We start from the raw sequence: 20,026 nt of genomic DNA on the forward strand, positions 1-20,026 counted from the left end.
ATCCATTGACAGCACGTCGACCCCGGTATACAACATCGTTCCAATTCACTCTATTCCTTGCACGCCTTTCACCCTCCTGCATGTTCAGGCCCCGATCACTGAAAATCTTTTTCACTCCATCTTTCCACCTCCAATTTGGTCTCCCACTTCTCCTCGTTCCCTCCACCTCTGACACATATATCCTCTTGGTCTATCTTTCCTCACTCATTCTCTCCATGTGACCAAACCATTTCAAAACACCCTCTTCTGCTCTCTCAACCACGCTCTTTTTATTTCCACACATCTCTCTTAACCTTACGTTACTTACTCGATCAAACCACCTCACACCACATATTGTCCTCAAACATCTCATTTCCAGCACATCCACCCTCCTGCGCAAAACTCTATCCATAGCTCACGCCTCGCAACCATACAACATTGTTGGAACCACTATTCCTTCAAACATACCTATTTTTGCATTCCGAGATAATGTTCCCGACTTCCAAACATTCTTCAAGGCTCCCAGAATTTTCGCCACCTCGCCCACCCTATCATTCACTTCCGCTTCCATGGTTCCATCCGCTGCCAGATCCACTCCCAGATATCTAAAACACTTCACTTCCTCCAGTTTTTCTCCATTCAAACTTACCTCCCAATTGACTTGACCCTCAACCCTACTGTACCTAATAACCTTGCTCTTATTCACATTTACTCTTAACTTTCTTCTTTCACACACTTTACCAAACTACGTCACCAGCTTCTGCAGTTTCTTACATGAATCAGCCACCAGCGCTGTATCATCAGCGAACAACAACTGACTCACTTCCCAAGCTCTCTCATCCACAACAGACTGCATACTTGCCCCTCTTTCCAAAACTCTTGCATTCACCTCCCTAACAACCCCATCCATAAACAAATTAAACAACCATGGAGACATCACACACCCCTGCCGCAAACCTACATTTACTGAGAACCAATCACTTTCCTCTCTTCCTATACGTACACATGCCTTACATCCTCGATAAAAACTTTTCACTGCTTCTAACAACTTGCCTCCCACACCATATATTCTTAATACCTTCCACAGAGCATCTCTATCAACTCTATCATATGCATTCTCCAGATCCATAAATGCTACATACAAATCCATTTGCTTTTCTAAGTATTTCTCACATACATTCTTCAAAGCAAACACCTGATCCACACATCCTCTACCACTTCTGAAACCACACTGCTCTTCCCCGATCTGATGCTCTGTACATGCCTTCACCCTCTCAATCAATACCCTCCCATATAATTTACCAGGAATACTCAACAAACTTATACCTCTGTAATTTGAGCACTCACTCTTATCCCCTTTGCCTTTGTACAATGGCACTATGCACGCATTCCGCCAATCCTCAGGCACCTCACCATGAGTCATACATACATTAAATAACCTTACCAACCAGTCCACAATACAGTCACCCCCTTTTTTAATAAATTCCACTGCAATACCATCCAAACCTGCTGCCTTGCCGGCTTTCATCTTCCGAAAAGCTTTCACTACCTCTTCTCTGTTTACTAAATCATTTTCCCTAACCCTCTCACTTTGCACACCACCTCGACCAAAACACCCTATATCTGCCACTCTGTCATCAAACACATTCAACAAACCTTCAAAATACTCACTCCATCTCCTTCTCACATCACCACTACTTGTTATCACCTCCCCATTTGCGCCCTTCACTGAAGTTCCCATTTGCTCCCTTGTCTTATGCACTTTATTTACCTCCTTCCAGAACATCTTTTTATTCTCTCTAAAATTTAATGATACTCTCTCACCCCAACTCTCATTTGCCCTTTTTTCACCTCTTGCACCTTTCTCTTGATCTCCTGTCTCTTTCTTTTATACATCTCCCACTCAATTGCATTTTTTCCCTGCAAAAATCGTCCAAATGCCTCTCTCTTCTCTTTCACTAATACTCTTACTTCTTCATCCCACCACTCACTACCCTTTCTAATCAACCCACCTCCCACTCTTCTTATGCCACAAGCATCTTTTGCGCAATCCATCACTGATTCCCTAAATACATCCCATTCCTCCCCCACTCCCCTTACTTCCATTGTTCTCACCTTTTTCCATTCTGTACTCAGTCTCTCCTGGTACTTCCTCACACAGGTCTCCTTCCCAAGCTCACTTACTCTCACCACTCTCTTCAACCCAACATTCACTCTTCTTTTCTGAAAACCCATACAAATCTTCACCTTAGCCTCCACAAGATAATGATCAGACATCCCTCCAGTTGCACCTCTCAGCACATTAACATCCAAAAGTCTCTCTTTCGCACGCCTGTCAATTAACACGTAATCCAATAACGCTCTCTGGCCATCTCTCCTACTTACATAAGTATACTTATGTATATCTCGCTTTTTAAACCAGGTATTCCCAATCATCAGTCTTTTTTCAGCATATAAATCTACAAGCTCTTCACCATTTCCATTTACAACACTGAACACCCCATGTATACCAATTATTTCCTCAACTGCCACATTACTCACCTTTGCATTCAAATCACCCATCACTATAACCCGGTCTCGTGCATCAAAACCACTAACACACTCATTCAGCTGCTCCCAAAACACTTGCCTCTCATGATCTTTCTTCTCATGCCCAGGTGCATATGCACCAATAATCACCCACCTCTCTCCATCAACTTCCAGTTTTACCCATATTAATCGAGAATTTACTTTCTTACATTATATATATATTATCCCTGGGGATAGGGGATTAAGAATACTTCCCACGTATTCTCTGCGTGTCGTAGAAGGCGACTAAAAGGGGAGGGAGCGGGGGGCTGGAAATCCTCCCCTCTCTTTTTTTTTTTTTTTTAATTTTCCAAAAGAAGGAACAGAGGGTGCCAGGTGAGGATATTCCAAAAAAGCCCCAGTCCTTTGTTCCTAACGCTACCTCGCTAACGCGGGAAATGGCGAATAGTTTAGAAAAAAAGAAAAAAAAAAAGAATATATATATATATATATATATATATATCTTTTTTTTTTTTTGCTTTGTCGCTGTCTCCCGCGTTTGCGAGGTAGCGCAAGGAAACAGACGAAAGAAATGGCCCAACCCACCCCCATACACATGTATATACATACGTCCACACACGCAAATATACATACCTACACAGCTTTCCATGGTTTACCCCAGACGCTTCACATGCCCTGATTCAATCCACTGACAGCACGTCAACCCCGGTATAACACATCGATCCAATTCACTCTATTCCTTGCCCTCCTTTCACCCTCCTGCATGTTCAGGCCCCGATCACACAAAATATTTTTCACTCCATCTTTCCACCTCCAATTTGGTTTCCCACTTCTCCTCGTTCCTTCCACCTCCGACACATATATCCTCTTGGTCAATCTTTCCTCACTCGTTCTCTCCATGTGCCCAAACCATTTCAAAACACCCTCTTCTGCTCTCTCAACCACGATCTTTTTATTTCCACACATCTCTCTTACCCTTACGTTACTTACTCGATCAAACCACCTTACACCACACATTGTCCTCAAACATCTCATTTCCAGCACATCCATCCTCCTGCGCACAACTCTATCCATAGCCCACGCCTCGCAACCATACAACATTGTTGGAACCACTATTCCTTCAAACATACCCATTTTTGCTTTCCGAGATAATGTTCTCGACTTCCACACATTCTTCAAGGCTCCCAGAATTTTCGCCCCCTCCCCCACCCTATGATCCACTTCCGCTTCCATGGTTCCATCCGCTGCCAGATCCACTCCCAGATATCTAAAACACTTTACTTCCTCCAGTTTTTCTCCATTCAAACTTACCTCCCAATTGACTTGACCCTCAACCCTACTGTACCTAATAACCTTGCTCTTATTCACATTTACTCTTAACTTTCTTCTTTCACACACTTTACCAAACTCAGTCACCAGCTTCTGCCGTTTCTCACATGAATGAGGCACCATCGCTGTATGATCAGCGATGATGATGATATATATATATATATATATATATATATATATATATATATATATATATATATATATATATATATATATATATATATATATATATATATATGAAACAGGAATCGCATTTATTAATTCAGAGAATTTAGTTCATTTGAAACTGTACAACATACATGTATCACCAAAGAGATCCTACTCATGAGGTTTAAAGAAATTACAAAGTTTCAACTTATAGCTCCAGCACACAGACCTGTACACCCTCTTACCGCCATGACAGATTGTCAAAGAGGAAGTGTGGGATATCTGTTGGTTAGGTGTGTGTGTGTGTGTGTGTGTGTGTGTGTTTATGTGTATGTTTTTTTTTGTGTGTGTGTGTGTGTGTGTGTGTGTGCGTGGGGTGGGGTTACCTGGGTAGTGAGATGCGAGTTCAGCTATTTTATTCATGCTATCTTCTCATGAAAGTTCATTCATAATCATTGGCTTGATAAAGGGTTGGGCTTTTAAGTTACTTGGGGACATTTTAAAGTTCTTAGTATGAGCAATTAAGACAGACTCAATGATGTTACTGGCAGCATGATCATAGGTGTGGTACAATGTGACTGGGTTGTTAAGGTGTACACGGTCATAGTTTTCCTACCGATACTTAGCAATAGCATTACTGCGGTCACCCCTGCGTACTGAATAACTGTGCCAATAGCATCTCTCACTTAGTTTTACCTGTCTAGGCAATATATATATATATATATATATATGTATATATATATATATATATATATATATATATATATATATATATATATATATATATATATATATTTTTTTTTTTTTTTTTTCAAACTATTCGCCATTTCCCGCATTAGCGAGGTAGCGTTAAGAACAGAGGACTGGGCCTTTGAGGGAATATCCTCACCTGGCCCTCTTCTCTGTTCCTTCTTTTGGAAAAAAAAAAAAAAAAAAAAAAAAAAAACGAGAGGGGAGGATTTCCAGCCCCCCGCTCCCTTCCCTTTTAGTCGCCTTCTACGACACGCAGGGAATACGTGGGAAGTATTCTTTCTCCCCTATCCCCTATCCCCTGGGGATATATATATATATATATATATATATATATATATATATATATATATATATATATATATATATATATATATATATATATATATATATATATATATATATACACATATATATATATATATATATATATATATATATATATATATATATATATATATATATATATATATATATATATATATATATATATATATATATACAAGTTTTGATGTTAAAGGTCAGGTAATAGTGATCTATCTATCTTTCTGTCTATACCTCTGATGCCTTTTTTCCCCCAGGAACTCCCTCAAGGGGGTGAGAATGACAAAAGTCTCCATAACTGGTGGACTCTAGGGGAGCTTGTTAGCCTTTACTGCTTCACCCTTAAAAAGCCACTGGCAGAAACTCCTGCCTAATGTTCCTACCAACTAGTACCATGTTCCGACCTCCTGTTCTGTACCACTACTATCTTCAGGCTCCAGCCCAATGTTCCTACCTACTACTACTACTTAAATTCTGCCAAATGGTCCAGCCTCATGTTCCCACCTACAACTTCTGTCTACTGCTCCTAACACTGCCAAAAGGCAGGGTTAGCACATATATATATATATATATATATATATATTTATATATATGCCTTGCATTCATCTACGTAAACACTTCAACATATATAATTTTTCCTCTTTTTAATCAAATTCCTACTGAGTGTTCATGTACTAGAAGGCAACATTAAAAGTGTGTTTTCTAGTACCTGTCTTGCATTAACTAAGTTAGAAGAATGGATAAAACTAAACATTTAGATATACTTTTCTATACACGTGTTGCTAGATGTATAACACGTCTTTCTGGTTTTCAGTAAGCCTTGTTCACAAATCACTTGTGATAATATGAATTCCTGAATGTACATTTCTTGTGGTTACATTCGTCTTGTAGGCCTGTGGGATCATTTATATACAATGCTGTTAAAGAACATGGACTTAACTAACTACAGACATTTTTACAGAATGATTGTGTACTGAAAAATAATGATTCTGACTCTCAGGGTTGGTATGTTTCTTGCAGATCTTGAGGGATAAGTGATTAGATTCTCTACCTGTCACCACATCTAGAAACGGCATTTATGCCTTCCTGTTCCCTTCCAATCTTGAACTTGATTGTGGGAAAATGTTTGATTTATTAAAGAAAACATCTGTATGGTTTTCTATTCTTAAAACATAAATTTATGAGTTTTTGTTCTTTTCCATTCTTACAAACGGCTTCGTCAGAGACCAATGGTGTGATGGTGTTGTTGTTTGAATTCACCTGCATCCATTTGTATTCTGTAAAACACATGTAAGATTCATAACTTATTCTCAGTAGGTAAATGACTTTCTTCACCACGTATAAGAACTATATGCATTAACAGCAAAATACTGATCATATTGCTCAAATTCTCTCTGACTCCCCTTAATGTCTTCAAGACTGCAGAATCTGGTATATTCCGAGACATTGGCGACTCTGAGAAGGAGGGACGCATCAAGTTTGTGAAGACCTTTGAATTTTACTCCAGTCTGGACACACTGGTGAGGCAAGGTGACCACACTCTCATGTTGGAGACCCTGTACGGCAGAGTACTTCGGGGTCAGGATTTCTCACGCACAGGTACCAGTCTGGTTCAGCCATGATTTCACTCTCTGTAAAATCATTTAAAGCAATAAACTTACTTCGTTTGGATGCCCCAATCGCTTCTATTATTAACTGGTTGCATTTAGTATAACAAGGCTAACCCATTTATGTGCTGGATGCAAGACATGATATTTGTAATTACTATATTTGTAGAAGAGGGAGGGAGTTTCATACTGTTGTCCCGTCAATTGAACTTGTATAAGCGTATTATGTCTTTTCATCTACGTTCGTATACACACACACACAGACACACACACACACACACACACACACACACGCGCGCACACACACACACACACACACACACACACACACAGACACACACACACACACACACACACACACACACACACACACACTCACTCACACACACAAACACGCACGCCTAAGCTATGCATGTGCGTATGTAAATGCTACCGGGCTCCGCCTGCTCAAGATTACACTGCGACTGAAAAGCTACCTTTATATAGGCTGCATCATTGGCAGTAAATTCAGGTCAGAAAACTCATATCCAAGGAATCTCTACTTCCCTGCTACAAAAAATAGCGTAACCTTGGGCTGTTTGAGCCTTTAGAAAGGTCTTGGACAACAACAGCATTCTTACATAGAAAATGGTCGTGGGTTACTTGTATATATATATATATATATATATATATATATATATATATATATATATATATATATATATTTATTTTGCTTTGTCGCAGTCTCCCGCGTCAGTGTGTTAGCGCAAGGAAACATGAAATAATGGCCCAACCCACCCACTAACACATGTACATACATACACGTCCACACACGCAAATATACATACCTATACATCTCAATGTACACATATATACACACACACACAGATATACATATATACACATGTACATAATTCATACTGTCTGCCTTTATTTATTCCCATCGCCACCCCGACACACATGGAATAACAACACCCTCCCCCCTCATGTGTGCGAGGTAGCGCTAGGAAAAGACAACAAAGGCCCCATTCGTTCACACTCAGTCTCTAGCTGTCACGTAATAATGCCCGAAACCACAGCTCCGTTTCCACATCCAGGCCTCACAGAACTTTCCATGGTTTACCCTAGACGCTTCACATGCCCTGGTTCAATCCATTGACAGCACGTCGACCCAGGTATACCACATCGTTCCACTTCACTCTATTCCTTGCACGCCATACACCCTCCTGCATGTTCAGGCCCCGATCACTCAAAATCTTTTTCACTCCATCCTTCCACCTCCAATTTGATCTCCGACTTCTCCTCGTTCCCTCCACCTCTGACACATATATCTTCTTGGTCAATCTTTCCTTACTCATTCTCTCCATGTGACCAAACAATTTCAAAACACCCTCTTCTGCTCTCTCAACCACACTCTTTTTATTTCCACACATCTCTCTTACCCTTACATTACTTGCTCGATCAAACCACCTCACACCACATATTGTCCTCAAACATCTCATTTCCAGCACATCCACCCTCCTGCGCACAACTCTATCTATAGACCACGCCTCGCAGCCATACAACATTGTTGGAACCACTATTCCTTCAAACATAGCCATTTTTGCTTTCGGAGATAATGTTCTCGACTTCCAAACATTCTTCAAGGCTCCCAGAATTTTCGCCCCCTCCCCCACCCTATGATTCACTTCCGCTTCCATGGATCCATCCGCTGCCAGATCCACTCCCAGATATCTAAAACACTTTACTTCCTCCAGTTTTTCTCCATTCAAACTTACCTCCCAGTTGACTTGACCCTCAACCCTACTGTACCTAATGACCTTGCTTTTATTCACATTTACTATTAACTTTCTTCTTCCACACAATTTACCAAACTCAGTCATCAGCTTCTGCATTTTCTCACATGAATCAGCCACCAGCGCTGTATCATCAGCGAACAACAACTGACTCATTTCCCAAGCTCTCTTATCCACAACAGACTGACTACGTGCCCCTCCTTCCAAAACTATTGCATTCACCTCCCTAACAACCCCATCCATAAACAAATTAAACAACCATGGAGATATCACACATCCCTGCCGAAAACCTACATTCACTGATAACCAATGACTTTCCTCTTTTCCTACACGTACACATGCCTTACATCCTCGATAAAAACTTTTCACTGCTTCTAACAACTTGCCTCCTACACCATATATTCTTAAAACCCTCCACAGAGCATCTCGATCAACTCTATCATATGCCTTCTCCAGATCCATAAATGCTACATACAAATCCATTTGCTTCTCTAAGTATTTCTCACATGCATTCGTCAAAGCAAACACCTGATCCACACATCCTCTACCACTTCTGAAACCACACTGCTCTTCCCCAAAACAGAGCCAAAACATCCAGGTTCTTTTCCTCAAACATACTACCTATCTCTCCTTTTTTCTCATCTTGGTTACATCCACACACATTTAGACACCCCAATCTGAGCCTTCGAGGAGGATGAGCACTCCCAATGACTCCTTCATCTGTTTCCCCTTTTAGAAAGTTAATATACAAGGAGGGGAGGGTTTCTGGCCCCCCGTTCCCGTCCCCTTTAGTCGCCTTCTAGGATACGTAAGGAATGCGTGGGAAGTATTCTTACTCCCCTATCCCCAGGGATATATATGTATATATATAAATATATATATATATATATATATATTTTTTTATTATTATTTTGCTTTGTCGCTGTCTCCCGCGTTTGCGAGGTAGCGCAACGAAACAGACGAAAGAAATGGCCCAACCCACCGACATACACATGTATATACATACACGTCCACACACGCAAATATACATACCCATAAATATCAATGTACACATATATATACACACAGATATATACAAATATACACATGCACATAATTCATACTGTCTGCCTTTATTTATTCCCATCGCCACCTCGCCACACATGGAATAACATCCCCCTCCCCCCTCATGTGTGCGAGGTAGCGCTAGGAAAAGACAAAAAAGGCCCCATTCGTTCACACTCAGTCTCTAGCTGTCATATAATAATGCACCGAAACCACAACTCCCTTTCCACATCTAGGCCTCACAGAACTTTCCATGGTTTACCCCAGACGCTTCACATGCCCTGATTCAATCCATTGACAGCACGTCGACCCCGGTATAACACATGGATCCAATTCACTCCATTCCTTGCCTGCCTTTCACCCTCCTGCATGTTCAGGCCAAGATCACTCATAATCTTTTTCACTCCATCTTTCCACATCCAATTTGGTCTCCCACTTCTCCTCGTTCACTCCACCTCCGACGCATATATCCTCTTGGTCAATCTTTCCTCACTCATTCTCTCCATGTGCCCAAACCATCTCAAAACACCCTCTTCTGCTCTCTCGACCACGCTATTTTTATTTCCACACATCTCTCTTACCCTTACATTACTTACTCGGTCAAACCACCTCACACCACATATTGTCCTCAAACATCTCATTTCCAGCACATCCACCCTCCTGCGCACAACTTTATCCATAGCCCACGCCTCGCAGCCATACAACATTGTTGGAACCACTATTCCTTCAAACATACCCATTTTTGTTTTCGGAAATAATGTTCTCGACTTCCAAACACTCTTCAAGGCTCCCAGGACTTTCGCCCCCTCCCCCACCTTATGATTCACTTCCGCTTCCATGGTTCCATCCGCTGCCAGATCCGATCCCACATATCTAAAACACTTTACTTCCTCTAGTCTTTCTCCATTCAAACTTACCTCCCAATTGACTTGACCTTCAACCCTACTGTACCTAATAACCTTGCTCTTATTCACATTTACTCTTAACTTTCTTCTTTCACACACTTTACCAAACTCAGTCACCAGCTTCTGCAGTTTCTCACATGAATCAGCCACCAGCGCTGTATCATCAGCGAACAACAACAGACTCACTTCCCAAGCTCTCTCATCCACAACAGACTTCATACTTGCCCCTCTTTCCAAAACTCTTGCATTCACCTCCCTAACAACCCATCCATAAACAAATTAAACTACCATGGAGACATCACACACCCCTGCCGCAAACCTACATTCGCTGAGAACATATCACTTTCCTCTCTTCCTACACGTACACATGCCTTACATCCTCGATAAAAACTTTTCACTGCTTCTAACAACTTGCCTCTCACATCATATATTCTTAGTACCTTCCACAGAGCATCTCTGTCAACTTTATCATATGTCTTCTCCAGATCCATGAATGCTACATACAAATCCATTTGCTTTTCTAAGTATTTCTCACATACATTCTTCAAAGCAAACACCTGATCCACACATCCTCTACCACTTCTGAAAAACCACACTGCTCTTCCCCAATCTGATGCTCTGTACATGCCTTCACCCTCTCAATCAATACCCTCCCATATAATTTACCAGGAATACTGAACAAACTTATACCTCTGTAATTTGAGCACTCATTCTTATCCCCTTTGCCTTTGTACAAAGGCACTATGCAAGCATTCCACCAATCCTCAGGCACCTAACTATGAATCATACATACATTAAATAACCTTACCAACCATTCAACAATACAGTCACCCTTTTTTTTTTAATAAATTCCACTGCAATACCATCCAAACCTGCTGCCTTGCCGGCTATCATATTCCGCAAAGCTTTTACTACCTCTTCTCTGTTTACCAAATCATTTTCCCTAACCCTCTTACTTTGCACACCATCTCGACGAAAACACCCTATATCTGCCACCTTATTTATGTATATATATATATATATATATATATATATATATATATATATATATATATATATATATATATATATATTTTTTTTTTTTTGCGCTGTCTCCCGCGTTTGCGAGGTAGCGCAAGGAAACAGACGAAAGAAATGGCCCAACCCACCCCCATACACATGTATATACATACGTCCACACACGCAAATATACATACCTACACAGCTTTCCATGGTTTACCCCAGACGCTTCACATGCCTTGATTCAATCCACTGACAGCACGTCAACCCCGGTATACCACATCGCTCCAATTCACTCTATTCCTTGCCATCCTTTCACCCTCCTGCATGTTCAGGCCCCGATCAAACAAAATCTTTTTCACTCCATCTTTCCACCTCCAATTTGGTCTCCCTCTTCTCCTCGTTCCCTCCACCTCCGACACATATATCCTCTTGGTCAATCTTTCCTCACTCATTCTCTCCATGTGACCAAACCATTTCATAACACCCTCTTCTGCTCTCTCAACCACGCTCTTTTTATTTCCACACATCTCTCTTACCCTTACGTTACTTACTCGATCAAACCACCTCACACCGCACATTGTCCTCAAACATCTCATTTCCAGCACATCCATCCTCCTGCGCACAACTCTATCCATAGTCCACGCCTCGCAACCATACAACATTGTTGGAACCACTATTCCTTCAAACATACCCATTTTTGCTTTCCGAGATAATGTTCTCAACTTCCACACATTCTTCAAAGCTCCCAGAATTTTCGCCCCCTTCCCCACCCTATGATCCACTTTTGGGAGCAGCTGAGTGAGTGTGTTGGTAGTTTTGATGCACGAGACCGAGTTATAATGATTGGTGATTTGAATGCAAAGGTGAGTATTGTGGCAGTTGAGGGAATGATTGGTGTACATGGGGTGTTCAGTGCTGTAAATGGAAATGCTGAAGAGCTTGTAGATTTATTTGCCGAAAAAGAAATGGTGATTGGGAATACCTGGTTTAAAAAGAGACATATACATATACTGCTTCTAACAACTTGCCTCCCACATCATATATTCTTAGTACCTTCCACAGAGCATCTCTGTCAACTTTATCATATGCCTTCTCCAGATCCATGAATGCTACATACAAATCCATTTGCTTATCTAAGTATTTCTCACATACATTCTTTAAAGCAAACACCTGATCCACACATCCTCTACCACTTCTGAAAAACCACACTGCTCTTCCCCAATCTGATGCTCTGTACATGCCTTCACCCTCTCAGTCAATACCATCCCATATAATTTACCAGGAATACTCAACAAACTTATACCTCTGTAATTTGAGCACTCATTCTTATCCCCTTTGCCTTTGTACAATAGCACTATGCAAGCATTCCACCAATCCTCAGGCACCTAACCATGAATCATACATACATTAAATAACCTTACCAACCATTCAACAATACAGTCACCCTTTTTTTTAATAAATTCCACTGCAATACCATCCAAACCTGCTGCCTTGCCGGCTATCATCTTCCGCAAAGCTCTTACTACCTCTTCTCTGTTTACCAAATCATTTTCCCTAACCCTCTTACTTTGCACACCATCTCGACGAAAACACCCTATATCTGCCACCTTATCTATATATATATATATATATATATATATATATATATATATATATATATATATATATATATATATATATATATATATATATATATATATATATATATATATATATATATATATATATATATATATATATATATATATATATATATATATATATATATATATATATATATATATATATATATATATATATATATGGGAAGAAAGATCATGAGAGGCAATTGTTTTGGGAGCAGCTGAGTGAGTGTGTTGGTAGTTTTGATGTACGAGACCGAGTTATAATGATGGGTGATTTGGATGCAAAGGTGAGTATTGTGGCAGTTGAGGGAATGATTGGTGTACATGGGGTGTTCAGTGCTGTAAATGGAAATGGTGAAGAGCTTGTAGATTTATTTGCCGAAAAAGAAATGGTGATTGGGAATACCTGGTTTAAAAAGAGACATATACATAAGTATACGTATGTAAGTTGGAGAGATGGCCAGAGAACGTTATTGGATTACGTGTTAATTGATTGGAGCGCGAAAGAGAGACATTTGGATGTTAATGTGCTGAGAGGTGCAACTGGAGGGATGTCTGATCATTATCTTGTGGAGGCGAAGGTGAAGATTTGCAGAGGTTTTCAAAAAAGAAGAGAGAATGTTGGGGTGAAAAGAGTGGTGAGAGTAAGTGAGCTTGGGAAGGAGACTTGTGTGAGGAAGTACCAGGAGAGACTGAGTACAGAATGGAAAAAGGTGAGAACAAAGGACGTAAAGGGAGTCGGGGAGGAATGGGATGTATTTAGGGAAGCAGTGATAGCTTACGCAAAAGATGCGTGTGGCATGAGAAGCGTGGGAGGTGGGCAGATTAGAAAGGGTAGTGAGTGGTGGGATGAAGAAGTAAGATTATTAGTGAAAGAGAAGAGAGAGGCATTTGGACGATTTTTGCAGGGAAATAATGCAAATGAGTGAGAGATGTATACAAGAAAGAGGCAGGTGGTCAAGAGAAAGGTGCAAGAGGTGAAAAAGAGGGCAAATGAGAGTTGGGGTGAGAGAGTATCATTAGATTTTAGGGAGAATAAAATGATGTTTTGGAAGGTGGTAAATAAAGTGCGTAAGACAAGGGAACAAATGGGAACTTCAGCGAAGGGGGCTAATGCGTAGGTGATAACAAGTAGTGATGATGTGAGAAGGAGATGGAGTGAGTATTTTGAAGGTTTGTTGAATGTGTTTGATGACAGAGAGACAGATGTAGGGTGTTTTGGTAGCGGTGTTGTGCAAAGTAAGCGGGTTCGGGAGAATGATTTGGTAAACCGAAAAGAGGTAGTAAAAGCTTTGCGGAATATGAGAGCCGCCAAGGCAGCAGGTTTGGATGGTATTACAGTGAAATTTACTAAAAAAGGGGTGACTGTATTGTTCACTGGTTGGTAAGATTATTTAATGTATGTATGACGCATGGTGAGGTGCCTGAGAATTGGCGGAATGCTTGCATAGAGCCATTGCACAAAGGCAAAGGGGATAAAAGTGAGTGCTCAAATTACAGAGGTATAAGTTTGTTGAGTATTCCTGGTAAATCATATGGGGTTAGGGTATTGAGTGAGAGTTTGAAGGCATGTACAGAGCATCAGATTGGGGAAGAGCAGGGTGGTTTTAGAAGTGTTAGAGGATGTGTGGATCAGGTGTTTGCTTAGAAGAATGTATGTGAGAAATACTTAGAAAAGCAAATGGATTTGTATGTAGCATTTATAGATCTGTAGAAGGCATATGATTGAGTTGATAGAGATGCTCTGTGGAACGTATTAACAATAAATGGTGTGGGAGGCAATGTGTTAGAAGCAGTGAAAAGTTTTTAGGATGATGTAAGGCATGTGTGCGTGTAGGAAGTGAGAAAAGTGATTGGTTCTAAGTGAATGTAGGTTTGCGACAGGGGTGTGTCATGTCTCCAAGGTTGTTTAATTTGTTTATGGATGGGTTGTTAGGGATGTAAATGTAGGGATGTAAAGTTTTGGAAAGAGGGGCAAGTATGCAGTCTGTTGTGGATAAGAGAGCTTGGGAAGTGAGTCAGTTGTTGGTTGCTGATGATACAGCGCTGGTGGCTGATTCGTGTGAGAAACTGCAGAAGCTGGTGACTGAGTTTGGTAAAGTGTGAGAAAGAAGAAAGCGGAGAGTAATTGTGAATAAGAGCAATGTTATTAGGTACAGTAGTGTTCAGGGACAAGTCAATTGGGAAGTATGTTTGAATGGAGAAAAACTGGAGGAAGTAAAGTGTTTTAGATATCTGGGAGTGGATTTGGCAGCGAATGAAACCATGTAAGCGGAAGTGAATCCCAGGGTGGGGAAGGGGGCGAAAGTTCTGGAAGCGTTGAAGAATGTGTGGAAGTTGAGAACGTTATCTCGGAAAGCAAAAATGGGTATGTTTGAAGGAATAGTGGTTCCAACAATGTTATACGGTTGCGAGGCGTGGGCTATGGATAGAGTTGTGCGGAGGAGGGTGGATGTGCTAGAAATGAGATGTTTGAGGACAATATGTGGTGTGAGGTGGTTTGATCGAGTAAGTAATAATGGGGTAAGAGAAATGTATGGTGATAAAAAAAGTGTGGATGAGAGAGCAGAAGGGGGTGTTTTGAAATGGTTTGGTCACATGGAGAGAATGAGTGAGGAATGATTGACGAAGAGGATATATGTGTCAGAAGTGGAGGGAACGAGGAGAAGTGGGAGACCAGATTGGAGGTGGAAAGATGGAGTGAAAAAGATTTTGAGTGATCGGGTCCTGAACATGCAGGAGGGTGATAGGCGGCAAGGAATAGAGTGAATTGGGACGATGTGGTGTCCTGGGGTCGACGTGCTGTCAATGGATTGAACCAAGGCATGTGAAGCGTGTGAAGTAAACCATGAAGAGTTCTGTGGGGCCTAGGTGTAGAAAGGGAGCTGTATTTTCGGTGCATTATTATATGACAGCTAGAGACTGAGTGTGAACGAATGGGGCCTTCCTTGTCTTTTCCTTGCGCTACCTCGCACACATGAGGGGGGAGGGGGTTGTTATTTCATGTGTGGCGAGGTAGCGATGGGAATAAATAAAGGCATACAGTATGTATTATATCCATGTGTATATATGTATATGTCTCTGAGTGTATAAATATATGTATACGTTGAGATGTATAGATATGTATATTTCCGTGTGTGGACGTGTAGGTATATACATGTGTATATGGGTGGGTTCGGCCATTCTTTCTTTTGTTTCCTTGCGCTACCTAGCTAACGCGGGAGACAGCGACAAAGGAAAATAAATAAATAAATAAAAAAACATATATATATATATATATATATATATATATATATATATATATATATATATATATATATATATATATATATTATATATATGTATATATATATATGTATATATATATATATTTTTTTTTTTTTTTTTTTTCATACTATTCGCTATTTCCCGCGATAGCGAGGTAGCGTTAAGAACAGAGGACTGGGCCTTTGAGGGAATATCCTCACCTGGCCCTCTTCTCTGTTCCTTCTTTTGGAAAAAAAAAAAAAAAAAAAAAAAAAAAAAAAAAAAAAAATGAGAGGGGAGGATTTCCAGCCCCCCGCTCCCTTCCCTTTTAGTCGCCTTCTACGACACGCAGGGAATACGTGGGACGTATTCTTTCTCCCCTATATATATATATATATATATATATATATATATATATATATATATATATATATATATATATATATATATATATATATATATATATATATATATATATATATATATATATATATATATATATATATATATATATATATATATATAGAGAGAGAGAGAGAGAGAGAGAGATGCTCTGTGGAAGGTATTAAGAATATATGGTGTGGGAGGAAAGTTGTTAGAAGCAGTGAAAAGTTTTTATCGAGGATGTAAGGCATGTGTACGTTTAGGAAGAGAGGAAAGTGATTGGTTCTCAGTGAATGTAGGTTTGCGGCAGGGGTGTGTGATGTCTCCATGGTTGTTTAATTTGTTTATGGATGGGGTTGTTAGGGAGGTAAATGCAAGAGTTTTGGAAAGAGGGGCAAGTATGAAGTCTGTTGGGGATGAGAGAGCTTGGGAAGTGAGTCAGTTGTTGTTCGCTGATGATACAGCGCTGGTGGCTGATTCATGTGAGAAACTGCAGAAGCTGGTGACTGAGTTTGGTAAAGTGTGTGGAAGAAGAAAGTTAAGAGTAAATGTGAATAAGAGCAAGGTTATTAGGTACAGTAGGGTTGAGGGTCAAGTCAATTGGGAGGTGAGTTTGAATGGAGAAAAACTGGAGGAAGTGAAGTGTTTTAGATATGTGGGAGTGGATCTGGCAGCGGATGGAACCATGGAAGCGGAAGTGGATCATAGGGTGGGGGAGGGGGCGAAAATTCTGGGGCCTTGAAGAATGTGTGGAAGTCGAGAACATTATCTCGGAAAGCAAAAATGGGTATGTTTGAAGGAATAGTGGTTCCAACAATGTTGTATGGTTGCGAGGCGTGGGCTATGGATAGAGTTGTGCGCAGGAGGATGGATGTGCTGGAAATGAGATGTTTGAGGACAATGTGTGGTGTGAGGTGGTTTGATCGAGTAAGTAACGTAAGGGTAAGAGAGATGTGTGGAAATAAAAAGAGCGTGGTTGAGAGAGCAGAAGAGGGTGTTTTGAAGTGGTTTGGGCACATGGAGAGAATGAGTGAGGAAAGATTGACCAAGAGGATATATGTGTCGGAGGTGGAGGGAACGAGGAGAAGAGGGAGACCAAATTGGAGGTGGAAAGATGGAGTGAAAAATATTTTGTGTGATCGGGGCCTGAACATGCAGGAGGGTGAAAGGAGGGCAAGGAATAGAGTGAATTGGAGCGATGTGGTATGCCGGGGTTGACGTGCTGTCAGTGGATTGAATCAAGGCATGTGAAGCGTCTGGGGTAAACCATGGAAAGGTGTGTAGGTATGTATATTTGCGTGTGTGGACGTATGTATATACATGTGTATGGGGGGGGGGGGTTGGGCCATTCTTTCGTCTGTTTCCTTGCGCTACCTCGCAAACGCGGGAGACAGCGACAAAGTATAAAAAAAAAAAAAAAAAATATATATATAAATATATATATATATATTTTTTTTTTTTTTTCATACTATTCGCCATTTCCCGCGATAGCGAGGTAGCGTTAAGAACAGAGGACTGGGCCTTTGAGGGAATACCCTCACCTGGCCCCCTTCTCTGTTCCTTCTTTTGCCAACAAATGAAAATTTACAAATATTTCTCCCCTTCCTTAACAATTTAGTACCTTCCGTCAAATTTACTGTAGAAAATGAAAATAAAGGTATTCTACCAGTTTTCGATTGCATGATCCATAGACAAGGAAGCAAGTTTAAGTTTAGCATATACAGAAAACCAACCAACGTATGTTCATATATCCATTATTACTGATCTCACCATGACAGAGTTGAATTATCATCACATCAGTCTATGTCCCTGATTTTTTATCGATAAATCCCTTAAGTTAGCAAAGAGATCATTTCATATAGTTGAGCCCAAACCTCCCATTGATACCAAGAATCTTTTAGCTCTCCCTTTTGATAATAATCTAACTTTAGTTCCCATGTTGCTTAAATCCTTTAATGTAAATGCTGCTTTCATTAATAATAGCACTATAAAGAATATCCTAATCAGGAATTCACCAGAAAATTCTCCTGGATGTATCTATAAAGTGCCATGTAGAAATTGGGATAAGTTTTGTATTGGGCAGACTCGTAAGGATGTTTCTGTTAGACTTAAGCAACATGAATATAGTATAAGAACCGGACAAGAATCAAATGCCTTGTTTAATCACGTTAAAAAGTATGATTATTGTATTGACTGGAGTAATGCCATCTCAGTTATTAACTCTAACTCTATTACCACGAGAAGTGTCATTGAATCTTCAATTATCAAATACACCAAAAATTATGATGTTAACATTATTGATGGTCTATACAAATTAGATAAATCTATTGTTGATAAACTTTGTAAAATGATAAGTTTAAGATACGCTCGTTGTCTGTCTTGGACAATCGCATGTTTACAAAATGGCGTCCTAGCTAAGCTACGTCTCCTCGTTGTATATCAACTGACGGTTATATTTCTCTCTTGCATCTCCCCTGATGATGTGATTATTACACGAAAGTGCACTTGGGAACTTATCGTGTTTCATTTTCCCTCCGGACTCATAGCAATATATATATATATATATATATATATATATATATATATATATATATATATATATATATATATATATATATATATAAATCGCTCCAATTCACTCTATTCCTTGCCCTCCTTTCACCCTCCTGCATGTTCAGGCCCCGATCACACAAAATCTTCTTCACTCCATCTTTCCACCTCCAATTTGGTCTCCCTCTTCTCCTCGTTCCCTCCACCTCCGACACATATATCCTCTTGGTCAATCTTTCCTCACTCATTCTCTCCATGTGCCCAAACCATTTCAAAACACCCTCTTCTGCTCTCTCAACCACGCTCTTTTTATTTCCACACATCTCTCTCACCCTTACGTTACTTACTCGATCAAACCACCTCACACCACACATTGTCCTCAAACATCTCATTTCCAGCACATCCATCCTCTTGCGCACCACTCTATCCATAGCCCACGCCTCGAAACCATACAACATTGTTGGAACCACTATTCCTTCAAACATACCCATTTTTGCTTTCCGAGATAATGTTCTCGACTTCCACACATTCTTCAAGGCTCCCAGAATTTTCGCCTCCTCCCCCACCCTATGATCCACTTCCGCTTCCATGGTTCCATCCGCTGCCAGATCCACTCCCAGATATCTAAAACACTTCACTTCCTCCAGTTTTTCTCCATTCAAACTCACCTCCCAATTGACTTGACCCTCAACCCTACTGTACCTAATAACCTTGCTCTTATTCACATTTACTCTTAACTTTCTTCTTTCACACACTTTACCAAACTCAGTCACCAGCTTCTGCAGTTTCTCACATGAATCAGCCACCAGCGTTGTATCATCAGCGAACAA

At 40.3% G+C, this 20,026-nt stretch overlaps 1 protein-coding gene across 1 annotated transcript in view; it reads left to right on the plus strand.

Annotated features, from left to right (window-relative positions):
• LOC139763311 (probable glutamate receptor) overlaps positions 1 to 20,026 on the plus strand; it is a 152,854-nt gene that overhangs the window by 127,320 nt on the left and 5,508 nt on the right. Inside the window, exon 11 of the mRNA XM_071689333.1 lies at positions 6,477 to 6,657. Within this exon, the coding sequence (XP_071545434.1) occupies positions 6,477 to 6,657 (181 nt within the window). The remainder of the gene's footprint in view (positions 1 to 6,476; positions 6,658 to 20,026) is intronic.

This window comes from Panulirus ornatus, chromosome 46, assembly GCF_036320965.1.
Source record: "Panulirus ornatus isolate Po-2019 chromosome 46, ASM3632096v1, whole genome shotgun sequence".
NCBI classification, from domain to species: Eukaryota; Metazoa; Arthropoda; class Malacostraca; order Decapoda; family Palinuridae; genus Panulirus; species Panulirus ornatus.